General features: G+C 42.5%; 1 protein-coding gene across 13 annotated transcripts in view; it reads right to left on the minus strand.

The window, feature by feature from the left end:
- The window catches only part of LOC140198158 (receptor-type tyrosine-protein phosphatase mu-like), a 1049822-nt gene that overhangs the window by 599986 nt on the left and 430383 nt on the right, over positions 1 to 19453 (minus strand). For all 13 annotated transcript variants that reach the window (XM_072259223.1, XM_072259213.1, XM_072259205.1 and 10 more), the window contains one exon: positions 11884 to 11999. In XM_072259223.1, coding sequence (XP_072115324.1) covers positions 11884 to 11999 — 116 coding nt within the window. The remainder of the gene's footprint in view (positions 1 to 11883; positions 12000 to 19453) is intronic.

Below are 19453 nucleotides of genomic sequence, written 5' to 3' on the forward strand. Positions count from 1 at the left end.
TGCTCCTAGTGTGTGAATAGATGGCAAAATCCAAGGGGAGTGTTGTAAGAATTTTAAAAAATGGCATAAGGTAGGATTAATGTAAAGTGGTACTTGACAGCTGGCACAGATGTGGTGAGCCAAAGGGCCTGTTTCCATGTGGTATCAGTCTGTGACCATTGTATTGTAAGTGTAAATGCAGCCTTCAAAACTTATCACAGTTCTCATTCCTGCCTTTAAGTACAGTGAGTGCAAATGCGATTAAGGTCCAGTGATGCGGTGAAATGACCAATTGTGCTCTGGTCTTGGCTCAGCAGAGATCATTTGGGGAGCAGCAGCTGTAATCTGAATCCAGACTAAATTTCTTGTTCAAAGCCCAGCATGACACCTGAGAAACGTAAACACCATTAACTAAATAAATGCACAATAAAAAGTTACTGGGAATAATGGTAAACACGAGGAAATCTGCAGATGCTGGAAATTCAAGCCACACACATCAAAGTTGCTGGTGAACACAGCAGGCCAGGCAGCATCTCTAGGAAGAGGTACAGTCGACGTTTCGGGCCGAGACCCTTCATCAGGACTAACTGAAGGAAGAGCTAGTAAGAGATTTGAAAGTGGGAGGGGGAGGGGAGATCCAAAATGATAGGAGAAGACAGGAGGGGGAGGGATGGAGCCAAGAGCTGGACAGATGATTGGCAAAAGGGATATGAGAGGATCATGGGACAGGAGGCCTAGGGAGAAAGAAAAGGGGGAGGGGGAAAACCCAGAGGATGGGCAAGGGGTATAGTGAGAGGGACAGAGGAAGAAAAAGGAGAGAGAGAAAAAGAATGTGTATATAAATAAATAAGGGATGGGGTACGAGGGGGAGGTGGGGCATTAGTGGAAGCTTGAGAAATCAATGTTCATGCCATCAGGTTGGATGCTACCCCGACGGAATATAAGGTGTTCCTCCAACCTGAGTGTGGCTTCCTCTTTACAGTAGAGGAGGCCGTGGATGGACACATCAGAATGGGAATGGGACTGGCACGTGGAATTAAAATGTGTGGCCACTGGGAGATCCTGCTTTCTCTGGCGGACAGAGCGTAGGTGTTCAGCGAAACGATCTGCGTCGGGTCTCACCAATATATAGAAGGCCACATCGGGAGCACCGGACACAGTATATCACTCCAGCCGACTCACAGGTGAAGTGTCGCCTCACCTGGAAGGACTGTTTGGGGCCCTGAATGGTGGTAAGGGAGGAAGTGTAAGGGCATGTGTAGCACTTGTTCCACTTACAAGGATAAGTGCCAGGAGGGAGACCGGTGGGGAGGGTTGGGGGGGACGAATGGACAAGGGAGTCGCATAGGGAGCGATCCCTGCCGAAAGCGGGGGGAGGGGGGGAGGGAAAGATGTGCTTAGTGGTGGGATCCCGTTGGAGGTGGCGGAAGTTACGGAGAATAATATGTTGGACTCGGAGGCTGGTGGGGTGGTAGGTGAGGACAAGGGGAACCTTTTTTCAAGTGGGGTGGCGGGAGGATGGAGTGAGAGCAGATGTGCTTGAAATTGGGGAGATGCGTTTGAGAGCAGAGTCGGTGGTGGAGGAAGGAAAGCCCTTTCTTTAAAAAAGGAGGACATCTCCCTCGTCCTGGAATGAAAAGCTTCATCCTGAGAGCAGATGCGGCGGAGACGGAGGAATAATGGTAATCTGGAAGCCACCAGACTCTTGTAAAAACTCATTTCGTTTTTGAGTGAAGGAAGTCTACTGTCCCTCTCTTCCAAAAATGCTAGAAAATAGGAGCAGCAGTAGACCACTCAGCCCATCACACCTGTCTAGCCATTCACTATGATCATGGCTGATCTAGCCAAGGCTTCAACTCCTGTTTCATGGCAGATTCACAGAGCCTCCAAGCACCCCCCGCCCCATTATCTTGCTCCACTCCAAATATATCTAATGTATTAGCCTTCAGAACCCTCTAGACAGAAACTAACCACCTGTCGCAAGAACTTGCCTGCCCTCCACTCTCTCTGCATCAATCCCCAACCTGATCATCAAACCCGCAAAGTGGGGTGCTGTTGTAGTGTGGCACACTGATCTCTACCTTGTGGAGGCCAGGCAGCAACTCTCAGACACCTCCTCAGACCTACCCCTTGAAGGGGACTCCACTCCAGACCATCAGAAAACCATCTCTGACACCAGTGACCTCATCAACACTGGAGAACTCCCATCTACTGCAACCAAACCCATAGTTCCCTTACCTCACACTGCTCACTTTTATCTCCTATCCAAGATCCACAAACCTGACTGTCCAGATAGGCCTATTCTCTCTGCCTGCTCGTGCCCCACTGAACTCGTGTCCTCCTATCTCTACTCCATTCTATCGCCCTTGGTTCAGTCCCTTCCCACTTACATCCGTAGCACTCCTCATGGTCTCCATCTCCTCACTAACTTGCATTTCCCTCGCCTTGACTGCCTCATTTTCATCATGTCTCTATACAATTTTATCCCCAATAAGAAGGGCTTGAAGCTCTCTGGTTCTTTCTCAATAAAGGAACCAACCAATTTCCTTCCATCACATCCATCACCAACAGGCAGAACTGGTCCTCACCACTCAACAATTTTTCCTTTGGCTCCTCCCACTTTCTCCAGACTCAAGGGGTAGCCATTGGCACCAGGATAGACCCCAGGGATGCATGCCTATTCACTGGGTATGTAGAACAGTCAATGTCCCAAGCCTTCCTCAGTAATGCTCCCCAACTCTTCCTCTGCTACACTGACATGTGCATTGATGCTGCTTCATGCACCCATGCTGAGCTCATCAATTTCGTCAACTTTGCCTCCAACTTCCAACCTGTCCATAAACTCACTTGGCCCATTTCTGTCTGCTCCCACCCTTTTCTCAATTTCTCTGTCTCAATCTCAAGAAACAAGCTGTCGACTGACATCTTTTATAAGCATACTGAATCCCACAGTTATCATGACTATACCCCTTCCCACCCTGTCTCCTATAAAAATGTTATTCTCTTTCTTCAGTTCTTTCATCTCTGCTGCAACCTGTTTCCTGGATATGGGTTTCCTTTCCTGGACATCAGACAGGTCCTCCCTCTTCAAAGAACGTGGTTTCCCTTCCTCCACTATTGATGCTGCCCGCACCTGCACCTCCTCCATTTCCCCAACACCCATGTTCACCCCAGCTTCCCACTGCGAAAAGAAAGATCCTCTCTACATCCACTCTATATAAGCCTTTTAACATTCGATTGTTTTCAATAAGACCCCCCCCCCACCGTCTTCTAAATTTCAGTGACTTCAGGCCCAGAATTAGCAAATGTTTCTCATATGATAAGCCTTTTAATCCCAGAATCATTTTCATGAGACTGCTTTGAGCCCTCTCCAATGTTAACACATCCTTTGTTAGATAAGAGGCCCAAAACTGCTCACAATACTGTACTCCAAATAAGACCTCACCAGTTCCTTATAAAGCTTCAGTATTACACCCTTGTTTTTATATTCTAGTCCTCTTGAAATAAATGCTAGCATTACATTTGCCTTCCTCACCACTGACTCAACCTGCAAGTTAACCTTCAGGGAATCCTTCACAAGGACTCCCAAGTCTCTTTGCACCTCAGATTTTTGAATTTTATCCTCTTATACAAAATCATCTATGCTTTTATTTCTTCTACCAAAGTGCACTTTCTGACTCTATTCCATCTGCCAGTCTATTGCCCATTCTCCTAATCTGTCTGAGTCATTCTGCAGCCTCCTTGTTTCCTCAACACTACCTGCCCTTCCACCTAGTTTCGTATTGTCTGCAAACTTGGCCACAAAGCCATCAATTCCATCATCCAAGTCAATGACATACAACATAAAAAACATCGACTCCCGCAGAGCACCACTAGCCACTGGCAGTCAATTGCAAATGGCTCCCTTTATTCCCATTCTTTGCTTCCTGTCAATCAACCAATGTTCTTTCCATGTTAGCATCTCTTGTGCAAAACTATGGCCTCTTACCTTGCTAAGGTGCCTCATGTGCAGCACTATGTCAAATGCTTCTTAAAAATTCCAATACACAACATCTACTGATTCTCCTTTGTCTATCCTTCTTGTTATTTCCTCAAAGAATTCCAATGCTCACTTTGGCCCATTTTTTCATCTGCTTCCAAGTACCCCAAAGTCTCATCTTTAACAACCAACTCCAATATGTTCTAACTACTGAGGTCAGGCTAACTGGCCTACAATTTCCTTCTTTCTGCCTCCAGCGATTCTTGCTAGTTGCAATTCCTAGTCCTCCAGAACCATGCCAGGCTCTAGTGTTTCTTGAAAGATCATTACGAATGCCTCCACAATCTTTTCAGCTATTTCCTTCAGAACCCTGGTGTGTAGTCCATCTATTCCAGGTGGCTTATCTGCCTTCAGATCTTTCAGCTTCCCAAGAACCTTCTCCCTAGTATAGCAGCTGCACTCACTTTTGCCCCCTGACACTCTCAAACTTCTGGCATACTGCTAACATCTTCCACAGTGAAGACTGAGGCAAAATATTTATTTAGGCTGTCTGCCTTTTCCTTGTCCCACATTACTACCTCTCCAACTTCATTTTCCAGTGGTTTGATACAGATGGATAGATACTTTATTGATCATAAAGATAATTACAGTGTCACAGTAGCATTACAAGTGCACGGATATACAAATATTAGAAGAGAAGTAAGAAAGAATAAAAGAAATAAGTTACCTCAATCAGTCTAATAGGAAGAGGTCATCACTTCCCCGGCTATAGGTTGATTCATTATAGAGCCTAATGGCTGAGGGTAAGAATGACCTCATACAGCGCTCTTTGGAGCAGCACAGTTATCTTAGTCAATTATGAAAAGTGCTCCTCTGCTCAGCCAAGGTGGCATGCAGAGGGTGAGAAACATTGTCCAGAATTGCCATGATTTTCCATAGGGTCCTATGTTCTACCACAGACTTCAGTGTGTCCAGTTTGAATTTTATAACAGAGCCAGCCTTTCTAATTAGTTTATTGAGCTGCTGGCATCACCCATGTTGATGTCATTGCCCCAGCACACTGAAGATTGCACTGGTGACAACAGACTAGTAGAACATATAAAGGAGAGACCTGCATACTCCAGAGGTCCTCAGTCTCCTCAGGAAGAGGCAACTTTTGATCTTCTTGTACACAGCCTCTGTGTTGGTGCTCCACTCAAGTCTGCCATCCAGATGCATCCCCAGGTACCTTTAGGTCCTCACCAGATCCATGTCCTCACCATCAATAGTGACAGTGAGCAGTGTAGGCTTAGCCTTTCAAAAGTCCATCGCCATCTCTTTTGTTTTACTGATGTTGAGCTGCAGATGATTCACAACTACTGCACGGAGTCTTGTCATCTTCAGAAGTTTTCAGATGACTCTGCCATAGTTGGATGCATCAGCAAGGGAGATGAGGCTGAGTACAGGGCTACGGCAGGAAACTTTGTCACATGGTGTGAGCAGAATTATCTGCAGCTTAATGTGAAAAAGACTAAGGAGCTGGTGGTAGACCTGAGGAGAGCTAAGGTACCGGTGACCCCTGTTTCCATCCAGGGGGTCAGTGTGGACATGGTGGAGGATTACAAATTCTTGGGGATACAAAATGACAATATGCTGGACTGGTCAAAGAACACTGAGTCTGTCTACAAGAAGGGATAGAGCTGTCTCTATTTCCTGAGGAGACTGAGGTCCTTTAACATCTGCCAGACGATGCTGAGGATGTTCTACAAGTCTGTGGTGGCCAGAGCCATCATGTTTGCTGTTGTGTGCTGGGGCAGCAGGCTGAGGGTAGCAGACACCAACAGAATCAACAAACTCATCCGTAAGGCCAATGATGTTGTGGGGATGGAACTGGACTCTCTCACGGTTGTGTCTGAAAAAAGGTTGCTGTCTAAGTTGCGTGCTATCTTGGTCAATGTCTCCCATCCACTACATAATGTACTGGTTGGGCACAGGAGTACATTCAGCCAGAGACTCATTCCACCGAGATGCAACACAGAGCGTCATAGGAAGTCATTCCTGCCTGTGGCCATCAATCTTTACAACTCCTCCCTTGGAGGATCAGACACCCTGAGCCAATAGGCTGGTCCTGGACTTACTTCATAATTTACTGACATAATTTACTTATTAGTATTTAACTATTTAAGGTTCTATTACTATTTATTATTTATGGTGCAATTGTAACAAAAACCAATTTCCCCCGGGATCAATAAAGTATGACTATGACTATTTGTACCATTTGACAAAGTCCACCAACAGGGCCCTGTATTCACCCTTCCTTTCTCCCTTTATACACCCAACTATTGCGGAGTCATCAAAGAATTTCTGCAGATGACATGACTCAGTGTTGTATCTAAAGTCTGAGGTATACAGGCTTAACAGGAAGGGAGCCAATACCGTCCCCTGTGGGGCTCCAGTGCGGCTTATATCCATGTAAGACACAGAGCTCTGAAGCTGCACAAACTGTGGTCTGCCAGTCAGGTAGTCCATTATCCAGGATATAATGGAAGAGCCAATCTGCATTGAATGGAGCTTTTCTCCCAGCAACGAGGACTGTATGGTATTGAAGGTACTTGAGAAATCAAAAAACATGATCCTCACAGTGCTGCCCTACTTATCCCAAGGGGAGTAGGCTCTGTTCAGCAGGTAGATGACAGTATCGTCAAGTCCAAGGTGCTCCTGGTAGTCAAACAGCAGGGGGTTGAGGGTTGATCTGACCAGGAGTCGGAGGTGAGCCAGGACCAGCCTCTCTAGGGTTTTCATGATGTGTGAGGTCAGGGCCTCTGGACGGTAGTCATTCAAGACTTTTGGTTGGCCATTCTTGGGGACTACAATCACACATGATATTTTTCCACACAGTCAGGACCCTTTCGAGGTTGAGACTCAGATTGAAAATGTGCTGGAGAACTCCACACAGCTACTCAGCATACTCCTTCACAACCTAGGGGTTCCAATACTTTGTCATGTCTGAATTTCTCCAGAGACCTTCTCACCTGCCTTTTACTCTTCATAAATCTGAAAACAACTTTTGTTACCCTCTTTGATATTATTAGCTAGCTTAAATTAAGTTTAAATATTTTCCCTCCTTATGGCTTTTTAGTTGTCTTTTGTTGTTTTTTCTTTTAAAGCTTCCTAATCTTCTAACTTTACAGTAATTTTTGTTCTATTATAAGTCATCTCTTTTGAATTTGACTTCCCTTGTCAGTCATTCTTAAGTATTATACCTTTAGAATACTACTTCTTCTTTAGGAGCTATCTATCCTGCATCTTCCAAATTGCTCCCAGAGACTCCAGCCATTGCTGCTCTGTGGTCATTCCTGCTAACGTCCTCTCCCTGTCAGCTTCGCCCAGTTCCTCCCTCTTGCCTCTGTAATTCCCTCTACTCCACTGTAATACTGATATATTTGATTTTAGCTTCTCCCCCTCAAATTGCAGGGTGAATTATTTCATATTATGATCACTGCCTCCTAATGGTTCTTCTACCTTAAGATCCCTAATCAGATCCAGTTCATTACACAACACCCAATCCAGGACAGTTGATCCCCTTGTACACTCAAACACAAGCTGCTTTAAAAAGCCATCTCATAGGCATTCTACAAATTCTCTCTTTTGGGATCCAAAACCAGTACCAACATAATTTTCCCAATCTACTTGCATATTGAAATCCATCCCCCATGACTATCACAACATTGCCCTTTTGACATACATTTTCTGTTTCCCATTGTACTTTGTAGCTCACATCCTGACTACTGTTTAGAGGCCTGAATAATATTCCCATCAGGGTCTTTTTACCCCTTCAGTTTTTTAACTCCATCCACAAAGGTTCTACTTCTAATACTCTACCACCTCTTTCTAAGGATTTGATTTCATTTTTTTCAATCAATAGAGCCACACCATACCCTCTGCTTACCTGCCATTTCTTTTGATACAATGTATATCCTTGGATGTTAAACTCCCAACTATAATCTTCTTTCAGTCGCAACTCAGTGATGCCCACAACATCATTCCTGCCCATCTCTAATGTGCTGCAAGATCATTTACCTTATCCTGTATACAACATGCATTCAAATGTATTCTGTCTGGGTAGACTCCAACCAGATAACATGAATAAAGATTTTGTTGTCCAGTAAAAACATTTCTTCCTCCTCCCCTCCTATTATATTGCCCACTCTAGCCTCTTATCTCTTCTCACCTGTTTATTACCTCCCCTGGGTCCCCTCCTCCTTCCCTTTCTCCTATGGTTTACTCTCCTATCAGATTCCCTCTTCGCCAGCCCTTTACCTTTCCCCCTTCCCCTGGCTTCACCAATCACCTTCTGGCTATCTTCTTTCCCCTCCCTGCATCTTTTCATTCTGACTTCATTCCCCTTCTTTTCAAGTCCTGAAGTATGGTCTCATCTAGAAACGTCAGCTGTTTAACCAGTGATATGATCTGTATTGACTGTATGCAGACAAGCGTTTCACTGTATTTTGGTACTCGTGATAATAATAAACCTATAGCAACAAAATAATTTACCCTCTGATATAGACTCATAAGCCAACCAGTTCAAGGACTATGATGAATTGGTGGCAAGTGTTGGCGTTGAAGGAGTAAAGTGAAAAACAGTGAGATTGTGCTTCTCTTTCATGGCCTTATTGACTGGAAGGGAGATGCTCTTTGTACTTTTTAAGTAATGTTCACAGTTTACAGTCAGGAAGTAAAATTTCATTTAGTTATTAAATTATAGAACATGAACATAGCTACAAGTCCTGAATTTACTCTTCATCTCTACCACTACTGAACTGAGCCAGGTAATAAACACATTAAGAGGCTAGAGTCACTTACAGACCTGACCAGAGTTTTGACCTAAACTGCTAAAAGCTCCTTCCCCCAACAGATGCTGCTGTACCTGTTGAGTTCCAGTAGGTTGTTGTTGCTCTAGATTCCATCATCTGTCTCCTGAATCTCGAGGTATTGAGGGCTACTTTGTGCTGTACTGAGACTTTTATTTAGCTACTTGAATTTAAATTCCTCAGCAGTCCAGATAGGAACTAAACTCATGCTTCCCCACCCCACCCTGACCTCTCTCTCTGTGAACTCCTGCTTGAGCTGCCCTTGTTTCTAAACTGCATCATTGATAATATTCCAATTCTGCATAACTGCATTTGCAATGGGAGTATCGCAAATGTAAATCCTTTACCAATAGATGCGAATGTACAGTGACCTGGAATAATCTTTTGTTTTATTTCCTTTTCTTAACTCAAAGGAAATGAAATTAACTCAGAGCCTACCAAATATAGTGACACAAGAGGGTGCAGATGCTGGAACCTGGAGCAACAAACTATCTGCCAGGGAAACTCAGCAGGTCAAGAAGTATCTGTGAGAGAAAAGCTATTGTTAGTATTTCAAGTCAAAACTCTGCATCCACAGTCCTGATACAGTGTTTCAGTCTGAAACATTGACATGTCCTTTCCTCCCAGATGATGATCAACCTGCTGAGTTCCTTCAGACAATTGTATGTTGCTACCAGCAATAGAACCCATTTACATGAATTTTAAACATTGACATAGATTTTTAATGTAAGACAAACTTGAATCTAATAGACAAATTGAATGAATGTACTGCAAACAGACTCAAAGAATTTCAAAAGCACATAAATATTTTTTTAAAGTTTATGTTTACATAAATTGGATCTACCCTTGCAACAAAATGGCTACTTGTACCAAATAGATTTTAAGAGCAAACTACCAGTTACTTTCCCCTTTTCCTGCTAGTTTCTCTCTGTGCTTCTTTCAACACTGTTCAATGATTATCAGCCACTTGCTGCTTCAAAAGTGTGTATCAGATTGACATTTTATGTAATGAGGCTGTAGCAACTGCTTCATTACTCTTGATTACCAATGCTCTGGGACTGACTTAAATGCCAATTTTCAAAATTTCTACCAGTTGATATTTTAAGAAAGATAATTTTATGAAGTTTAAAATATTTAAACTAGCAATTTAAAATATTTAAAATATACCTTTGTTAGAAGCACAATGGTCACAATTAAATCCAATTTATTTCAAAAATGGTAGGCATATGTGCTTCTGTTGTGACAGCTATATTTTAAGTGTAACTGCTGACTGATGTTTTGACCTGTTTTCTTCCCACTGCTTCCTCTCCTGAAGGTATGGATTTGTTGCTAGGACACGGTCTAACAATGCTCCATAACCTTTGGCCACAACACTCCAGTGTCCCTGCTGAATAGACATTGCACATTTATAACAATGGTGCTGGATCAAAGGTTCCTGTCATATGAAAAGACTGGAGCCAGTGGGACAATTTTCCTGAAGAATAGATTTAACAAGGTACTCAAAATGATGAAGATTGTTTCTAAGTAGCTAGATAAAATGATTTTCACTTGCAAAGGGTGTAATAGAGATGAGGCTTAAGATAATCAGAAATAAGTTCTGGGAGAGGTGAGAATTTTTTTTTACTCACTGTGTTATTATAGTCTGGAATCCAAGATAGTAAAAGTACAGGAAGCAAATTCTAATGTAATTATCAAAAGAAAATGGATCTACACTGAAGAGTGAATATTAGCAGTACTCTGTGGAAAAGTAAAAGAATAGGATCAATTATATAGAACTTTCCAAAACTCAGCTCAGATACAGCTTCAATATTCTAAGACTCAAATCAAGTGGCAAAATTTTCCTGGCTTGTCATTGGAATCAAATAAAACCCATATCTAGACAATTAAAAAAAGACCAACGCCATCTCTAGATGCAAGTGATATGGCAAATACTGAACATCTTGAGCAACATACACAAAATGTTGGCAGAACTCAGCAAGTCAAGCAGCATCTATAGAGGAGGATAAAGGGTTGACGTTTTGCGCTGAGATCCTTCATCAGGACTGGAAAGAAAGGAGGAGGAAGCCAGAACAAGAAGGTGGGCACGGGGGAAGAGTACAAGTTGGCAGGTGGTAGTTGAATCCAGGTGAGTGGAAAGGTAGGTGGGTGAGCAGGGAATAAAATAAGAGGCTGAGAGATGATAGGTGGAAAAGGTAAAGGGCAAAGGGCTAAAGGAGAAGGAATTTGGGAATCTGATAGGATAGAACAGAGGACCATGGAAGAAAGGAAAGGTGGAGGGTAACTCACCTCAGAGGTGATGGGCAAGTAAGGTGGTGAACGGGTGAAGGGGAAACCAGAATAAGGAATGGGAAAAGAAGAGGGAGGGAGTAGTAATTAACAGAATTGAGAGAAATTGTTCCTCATGCCATCTTTGCTGTTATTTTATCGAAAGCTCTAGCTTACTTGATGTTCTTTTACTGACGGGAGGGGCTTCCAGACTTGGAAGCTGTGCTTGAGATGAAGCAAATTCCACCTTCAGCAAAGGCTGGAAACTTGCTGAGTCACCTTCTGAGCTGTCATTGCTCTGGTCAAAAATACATGCTGTATTGCTCAGGAAGTTGAGACTGACGGTCGTCTTTCTAAGAAACCAGTACCGTAGGAAGTGGCTCAGATGCAACACATTTCTTGTAAGAATTATTAGAAAATAAAGAGCATGTGTACAGAAACTCACAGCAGTACTTAGCTGTGAGACTCTCAACTTCTGAGCCTGCATAACTACCAAAAGCCATTCTGTAGAAACAATACAAAGAATTACCTGCTGGGCGAACATATTTAAATAACAATGAATGTAGTGACTTCTGCTGAATTTAATAGAAAAAGAGAAAATGTTAAAAATGTGTAACAGCTAAGGCAGCATATGAGGAATAGAAAAAAATATAAAGAATTTTAAGTAACAACCTTCCATTACAACTTTTTCATGAAAGCATATTGACCAGAAACTCTGTCTATCTCTGTCTATAGATGCTGCCTGGCCTGCTGAGTACTTTGGTTTCATTCTTTCGTTCTTGTGTTCTTGGTTTATGATTTTTTTCTTACCTGAAGCCAAAGTTTGTCAGTGAAGGAAGTTTGCCCATTGGCCATGCACTGGAAGGTGGCATTCTGCCCCGCGTTAACCTCTACATTCTGCAGGCGTAGGAAGTGGGGAGTTTTCGCTACAATGATGAAAAAAGAAATAGTAAATGATCTGGGATAAAAACATTTGCAATATAGCACTGCAATTTTCAATACTTCAATTAAGTACAAGCCAAGTGCTTTCCAGCATTTTCAGATTGCTTTTCTGATTTCGACCATCCTCAGTATTTTGGCTATTGTTCAATTTATATTCTTCCCTCAGTAACACACTGTTGATTAACACAATAAATTACAAACATCTGCAGTAGCAAGAAAAACACAACTAAAAGGAACTCTGCCACACCTGTATCCATGATTCATTTGTACTGCAGCACCAGGGGCATTTATCATTAAAGATCAGGCAGAGTAAGAATGTAACAATGTACATAGCTGTACCTCCAGATAAGTACTGTCCATTGAATCAATGTTCACATTTTCGTGTAACAGTTTTGTGAATTCATACATTTAAACTTCAATCAAAATTACAGGAAAGTTACTTTCTACTCCTAGATAAACATCGAAGCCACAGAGCAGCAATAAATCAATGAATGTTCGATGAAACACACATCAAAGTTGCTGGTGAACGCAGCAGGCCAGGCAGCATCTCTAGGAAGAGGTGCAGTCGACGTTTCGGGCCGAGACCCTTCGCCAGGACTAGACTTGTCCATGACTTGTCCAAGGGTCAACCTGGCAAGGTCACATGGTCAGATTCATTAGACAGTCAAGGCTCTGTTAGGATGGAGTCTTCCAGTAGAAACCTGCGGTTATAGCTGAGCTGATCCTTGACCATATGACCATAAAGCCACAAGACATCGGAACAAAATTAAGCCATTTGGTCTATTGTGTCAACTCCACCATTAAGCCATGGCTTATTTATTTTCCCTCTCAACCCCATTTTCCTGCCTTTGCCCTGTAACCTTTGACACCCTTACAAATCCAGAGCCTAATAAGCTCAACTATAAATAGATCCAATGACTTGGCCTCCACAACCATCTGTGGTAATAAATTCCACAGATTCATTACCACTTGGCTAAGGAAGTTCCTCCTCAACTGTGTTCTAAAGGTTTTCTTCTATTCCAAGGGTGTGCCCTCTGGTCCTAAACTCCTCTACCATTGAAAACATCATTATTTGGAGCTGTTGCTTTAGTTTTTTGGGAGAAAATCACAAAGTTAAAACCTAGAGATGCTGAAACTGGCTCAGAGCAAGATGTTTCTGGATGAAAACATGGAAGGATGGTGAAAAGGGGTAAAGAAAATATGTTTGGAAAGAAGTAGGAGGGAGGATTAGAAAAGTAAAGAGGGTTAAAGATAAGATGAAATACATGGGGAGAATGAGGAAAGAACGAGTTATAGGAAAATATCAAATAGCTTAGGATATTTTTTTTCTTTGAAGTGTAAGGGAATGAGGAGATTTGAAAGAAACATACAAAATTATAAGGAGTATAGATAGGGTAAATAATTAGGCTTTTTTCCATTGAGGTTATGTGAGACTGGAACTAGAGGTCATAGGTTAGTGGTGAAAGATGAAATAATTAAGGGAAAGCTGAGGGTGAACTTCTTCATTCAAAGGGTGGTGCGAGTGTGGATTCAATTGCAAAAGTCAAGAGAAGTTTGAATAATACATGGATGGGAGGGGTATGGTAGGCTGTAGTCCAGCTGTGAATCAATGCAACTAGGCAGTGATTAGATGACCGAATGGTCTGTTTCTGCACAGTAGGACTCTGTACCTCTATGACTGTTAGTTATGGGGCAATTTTCAGAAGTTATGGAATGAAGATGGCAGCTAGTTAATTCAAATGCAAACCAATCTTCAAAAAGGTTTTGTAACCTCTCCATACTATTCAAAACAGACACCATTGTCTGTTACAGATCACAGGCTGCTGGCTAATGACAGGAGGACATTTAAGAAATTTGCTTCTATTGGCACTTGTACAATGATATTTTGTCAAACAATGTGACATCTTATGATACTTTAAGACCATCAAAATCAGCCATTGTTTGCAGGAATCCCAATTCTGCACCTTTGCAATTACACATGGGAAGGCAATAAGTAAACATTTATGTTAACCAGCGCATATTGAATCATCTGTCATGAGATCGGGGAGGGCATTATGTGAACATCTCCTGTATTAATACATATATGATTAAACACATATTCCTGCTATTTAATACACAATTTATTGTCTGTTTTGCCTATGTTTTATGCATCCAACAGACCAACCCTCAACACTGTGACAAATGAGTATATTCTGAGGATTGGGTGCTTGGTGCTCAGCACACATTGGACCAGCCAATGTTATTTGAATGTTCAAAGGAATTCTGCTATTTGGGATGTGCTTTGATTGTAGACATGTTATTCTGCAAAGTTACTTGTCAACACTCAAAATGTTAAAATAAGTAATTATTCCATGGAAACAGTATTTAATTGTATATTGTTACCTTTGTATGTAAAAAGTATAAATCATCACTGCATTCTTGCATGACAATGGAGGAGAAAGAGGTACATCAGAAAATCTGTTTAGGATGAATAAATACATTGTGCAATTTACCTGCCTCAGGAAACCCTCATTCAAGAAACAGTCACAACAATGGTATATGGAGGATGTGACAGAGGGTGCAGAGAAGATCCACCAACGTGTTGACTGGAATGAAATGGTTCAGTTATGAAGAGAGGCTGGAGAAGCAGGAGCAGAAAAGGTTACAAGTAAGGATATAGCTGAAAGAAATAAAATTCTGAGGAATACAGACCGGGTAGATAGCAGGACATTATCCCGTATACCAGGGGTAGATAAAACTAAAGGAAATACTGTAGGTTTAGGGTCAGGGGGAAAAGATTCAGAGGTGATCCGAGGAGGACCCTTCTTCAGATAAAGAATGATAAATGCCTGGAATACACCGCCTGAGAAAGTGATTGAAAATGAATGGAACTGAATCATTGATTGCATTTAAGAGATGTATAAATGCACACTTGAATGGTTTAAGTCTATTAACCAAGTGCTGGGAGATGGGATTTATAAGGAAAGGTGCCAATGGATGAGTTGACATAAATGGCCTACTTCTATGCTGTTTGATTCTCTTAAAAACTAAATTTGAAATTATAACATTGATGGTCAGAAAAATGGTTGCATAGGAGGGCTAAAAATGTTAGAAGATTTGAGAGAAAGGAGAATTACAAAAAGATGAATAGGTAGAAGGGGAAAGGGGGGGGGGGAGAATGAATGTATATTGATTACTGTGTGTGCAATTCCACAGTGTATTCTCTAAAAGCACGTGTCCAAGGCTACATCAAACAATCGCAGTGTCAGAATTAACATAGGCGATCTCAGAAGGTCTTCCAGTGCAAGACACAGTGTGTTTTTTTTTAAATATGAAGAAAATTATGCATTACCCAAAGGATTTCCTCAAAGCCAATTAATAAAGACCTGCCTGGCTTATTCTGAGCTTTATATAAGTGCCAATATATATTACAGCAGGCCACACATTATCACTGCTGAATCTAACTGTATCTAACATTACCATCTCAATGGCAGTTTGCCAACAGAGTATCATGACACAAGAACGACAACTTCAATTTATAAACCACTCAACACATTAAAATTGTCAAGACAATTCTCAGAGATTAGCTGACAAAGTTTGATACTGAACCAGATGAGGAGATAGTAGGAGAAGAGGTGACCAGTGAGGATGCTTTCAGGATGTCCTTGGAAGTGAAAACAAGGTAGAAGGGTGAAGATGTTGAAGAGGGCGTGGTGTCAGATTAAGGATGTAAACGTAGAAGAGAAAATTACATTTTCTCCCACCTACAGTATCCTTTCTAGACTACTTAAATATCTGGATTCTGAAAAATAATTTTCAGGATTTTCAAATGACACAGAAATTAAAATACTTCACAACTACAACACTTAGTCATCAAGTTATCAGCAGGGAAATAGAGCTTTCCTCTGAGGCAACAGCCAATCTGTGATCGGATGTAGCTATTGAGGTTTGCTGATTAAGTACATAAGAAAACGATTCACAACAGTTTGGAGTTTGAGTAGAGGCAATCAGCAGTCAGAAACATGAGAAGATGTAGCTCCTTCAGGATTGCCGATTGAGTGCATAAGTCATTGATTCGCAGCAGGTTGGTGTTTGAGCGACAGCCAATCAGCAATTTGGATTGATTGGCATGAACAAATAAAAGTAAGGCAGGGGCAAGCGAAACAGCCATTGTAGGAGTGGAGAGTATTAGAGTGGTTATTTGAAGCTTTAGCTCTTCAAGGCTTCAGCAACAAAGAGGCTTGAATGAAAGAAGGCAAAAAAGCTGGAGGAGGATTCGTTTTTCCCAAGTTTGCTTCTGGTTTCCTTCTTTACATTTGCACAGTTAGAGCAGTAGGGATATCAGCAGGATAGTTGAATGCTCCTCTTGCAGAATGTAAGAAGGCAAGGAGATATCCAGTGTAATCTCTATCAGCACAGGAGCACCACAGAGATGTGTACTTAGACCCCTGCTCTACTCGCTTTACACCTATGACTATGTAGCTAAGTACAGCTCCATCACCATGTACTAATATGCTGATGACACTACTGTTGTGGGCTGTATCAAGGGGGGTGATGAATCAGCACACAGAAGGGAGGCTGAAAACTTGGCTGTGGTGTAATAACAACAACTTTTTACTCAATGTCAATAAGACCAAGGAACTGATTATAGACTTCAGGAGAGGGAAACCAGAAATTCATGAGCCAGTAATCATCAGAGGATCAGAGATGGAGAGGGCCAGTAACTTTAAATTCCTGGGTGCCACTATCTTAGAGCAGCAATCCCCAACCACCGGGCTGCAAGGCGTGCGCTACCGGGCCGCGAGGAAGCGATATGATTTGGCGATAGGAGCAGTTGCACCTTTCCTCATTCCCTGTCACGCCCACTGTTGAGCTTGAACGCACGCGAGGTCATTACCCGCGTGTCATCCATGTCAGCGCGGGAAGGAGATCAACTCCTCGAGCTTGCAAATGACGGCAGGCTGAAAAGTATGTTTGACATAACATCTCTGCCGGCATTCTGGATCAAAGTCAAGGCTAAATATCCTGAGATAGTCAGGAAAGCACTGAAAACGTTGCTTCCATTTCCAACATATCTCTGCAATGAATGCAAAGAAAACTAAATTGCGGAATAGACTGGACATAAGGAACCCATTCGAGTATCGCTGTCTCCCTTCACCCCTCGATAGGACCATCTTGTTGCAGGGAAACAAGCCCAGGGCTCCCACTGATTCAGCGATATTGGTGCGTTGCAATGATTTTATATGTTCATACGAGGAAGATATGCGCTGTGTGTTTGACATCCAAACGTTACTTAAAATGTTATGATGCTATTATAAGTGACTTATATAACCATGTAACAATTACGGCATGGAAACAGGAGATCTCGGCCCTTCTAGTCCGTGCTGAACGCTACTCTCACCTAGTCCCACGGACCTGCACTCAGCCCATAACCCTCCATTCCTTTCCTGTCCATATACCTATCCAATTTTTTTTTAAATGATAATATCGATCCTGCCTCCTACCACTTCTACTGGAAATTTGTTCAACACTTCAAGCTCCCCTGTCCTCCCCTGATAATTGTCTTATCGCTATATTCATGCCAGGAAAATATGCGCTGTGTATTTAATATTAAATTCGTTAGATAAACCCTTTTAGAAACGAAATTGAGTATATTAGCCACTTATCACCCATATTCCAGTCGTGATTAACACACCTCCCCGGCCGCCACCAATAGAATCGGCCATAACAATTTTTAAGAAATCGGCATGTAAACACATGCGCACTGGTGCCCGCGCAAGGCTTCATGGTCATTGTAGTCTTTCTCGGGGTAAACCCAACGTATTTGACTGCTACTCTTGTACGTTGGCAACCTTACTCCCAGTCGACCGGTCCACAAGAATATTGTCAATATGAAACCGGTCCGCAGTACGAAAAAGGTTGGGGACCCCTGTCTTAGAGGACCTGTCCTGGACCCAATATATAAATATAATTGCAAAGGATGCACAACAGTGCCTCTAGCTCCTCAGGAGTCTGTGAAGATTCGGCATGTCATCAAAAACCTTGGCAAACTTCTATCGATATGTGGTGGAAAGTGTATTGATTGACTGCATTATGACCTGGTATGGGAACACCAATGCCTTTGAGCAGAAAATTCTACTAAAGGTAGTGGATTCAGTCCAGTACATCACAGGTAAAACCCTCCCAGCCATTGAGCACACCTACACGAAACATTGTTGTAGAAAAGTAGTATCTATCATCAAAGATCCTCACCACCTAGGCCATCAGGTAAAAGGTACAAGTGCTTCAGGACTCGCACCAACAGGTTCAAGAACAGTTATTGCACCTCAACCATCAGACTCTTGAACAAAAGGGGATAACTACACTCATTCTACTTCTGCTGTTCCCAACAGCTGATAGTCTCACTTTAAGGACTCTTTACCTTGTTATTTCATGCTCATTATTGATTGCTGTTTATCTACAGGGATAATCGCATTTGCACTATCTGTTGTCCTGTTTAGTTACTGTTCTATAGATCTGCTAAGCACGCCTGCAGAAAAAGAATCTCAGGTTGTGTGCGATAACACGTCTGTACTCTGATAATAAGTTTTATTTTGAACTTTGTACTTTGAACGTTGAAGTGCATCGAGCTGTAGCTTCGATTTATACTCCACATTAAGGTGTCAGAGTTGGCATTGGATGACCTCCAGATCATTCAGTTGGCCGAGTGGCTGATAGATAGAACACATAGAGAGATAGTTTCACCCAAGCTGCAGGACACAGGAGACTGGGTGACAGTCAGGAAGAGGAAAGGGGTTAAACAGATAGTAGAGAGTACACCTGTGGCCGCTCAACAACAGATTACTGTTGGGGTGGTAAGACCTAACAGAGGGAAGCCACAATGATCAGGTCTCTGGCACTCAGTGACCTGTGACTCAGAATGGAAGGGAGAGAAGAGGTGAAGTGTTGTGATAGGGGATCCATTAGTTAGGGGAACAGAAAGGAGGTTCTGTTGACGAGTGCAATATTCCAGGATGGTATGTTGCCTCCCGGGTGCCAGCATCCAGGACATCGCGGATTGAGTCCTCAGCATTCTTAAGGGGGAGAGTGAGCAGCCAGAAGTCGTGGTCCATATAGGTACCAATGACATAGTTAAGAAGAGTGATAAGGTTCTGCAAAGTGAGTCAGGGAGTTAGGTGCAAAGTTAAAGGAAAGGACCTCCAGGGTTGTGATCTCAGGACTGCTACCTGTGCCACGTGCTAGTGAGGCCAGAACCTGGAAGATCATACAGTTTAATACATGGCTAAGCAGTTGGTGTAGGAGGTAGGGATTCAGAATTTTGGATCATTGAGCTCTACTTCCAGGGAAGGTGGGACCTGTACAGGAGGGACTGTCTGCACCTGAATTGGGGGGGGGGGGGGGGGACTAACATCCTTGTGGGAAGGTTTGTTAATGGTTTGGATGGGGGTTGGAAGGAGTT

Source organism: Mobula birostris, chromosome 1 (assembly GCF_030028105.1).
Source record: "Mobula birostris isolate sMobBir1 chromosome 1, sMobBir1.hap1, whole genome shotgun sequence".
Lineage (NCBI taxonomy): Eukaryota > Metazoa > Chordata > Chondrichthyes > Myliobatiformes > Myliobatidae > Mobula > Mobula birostris.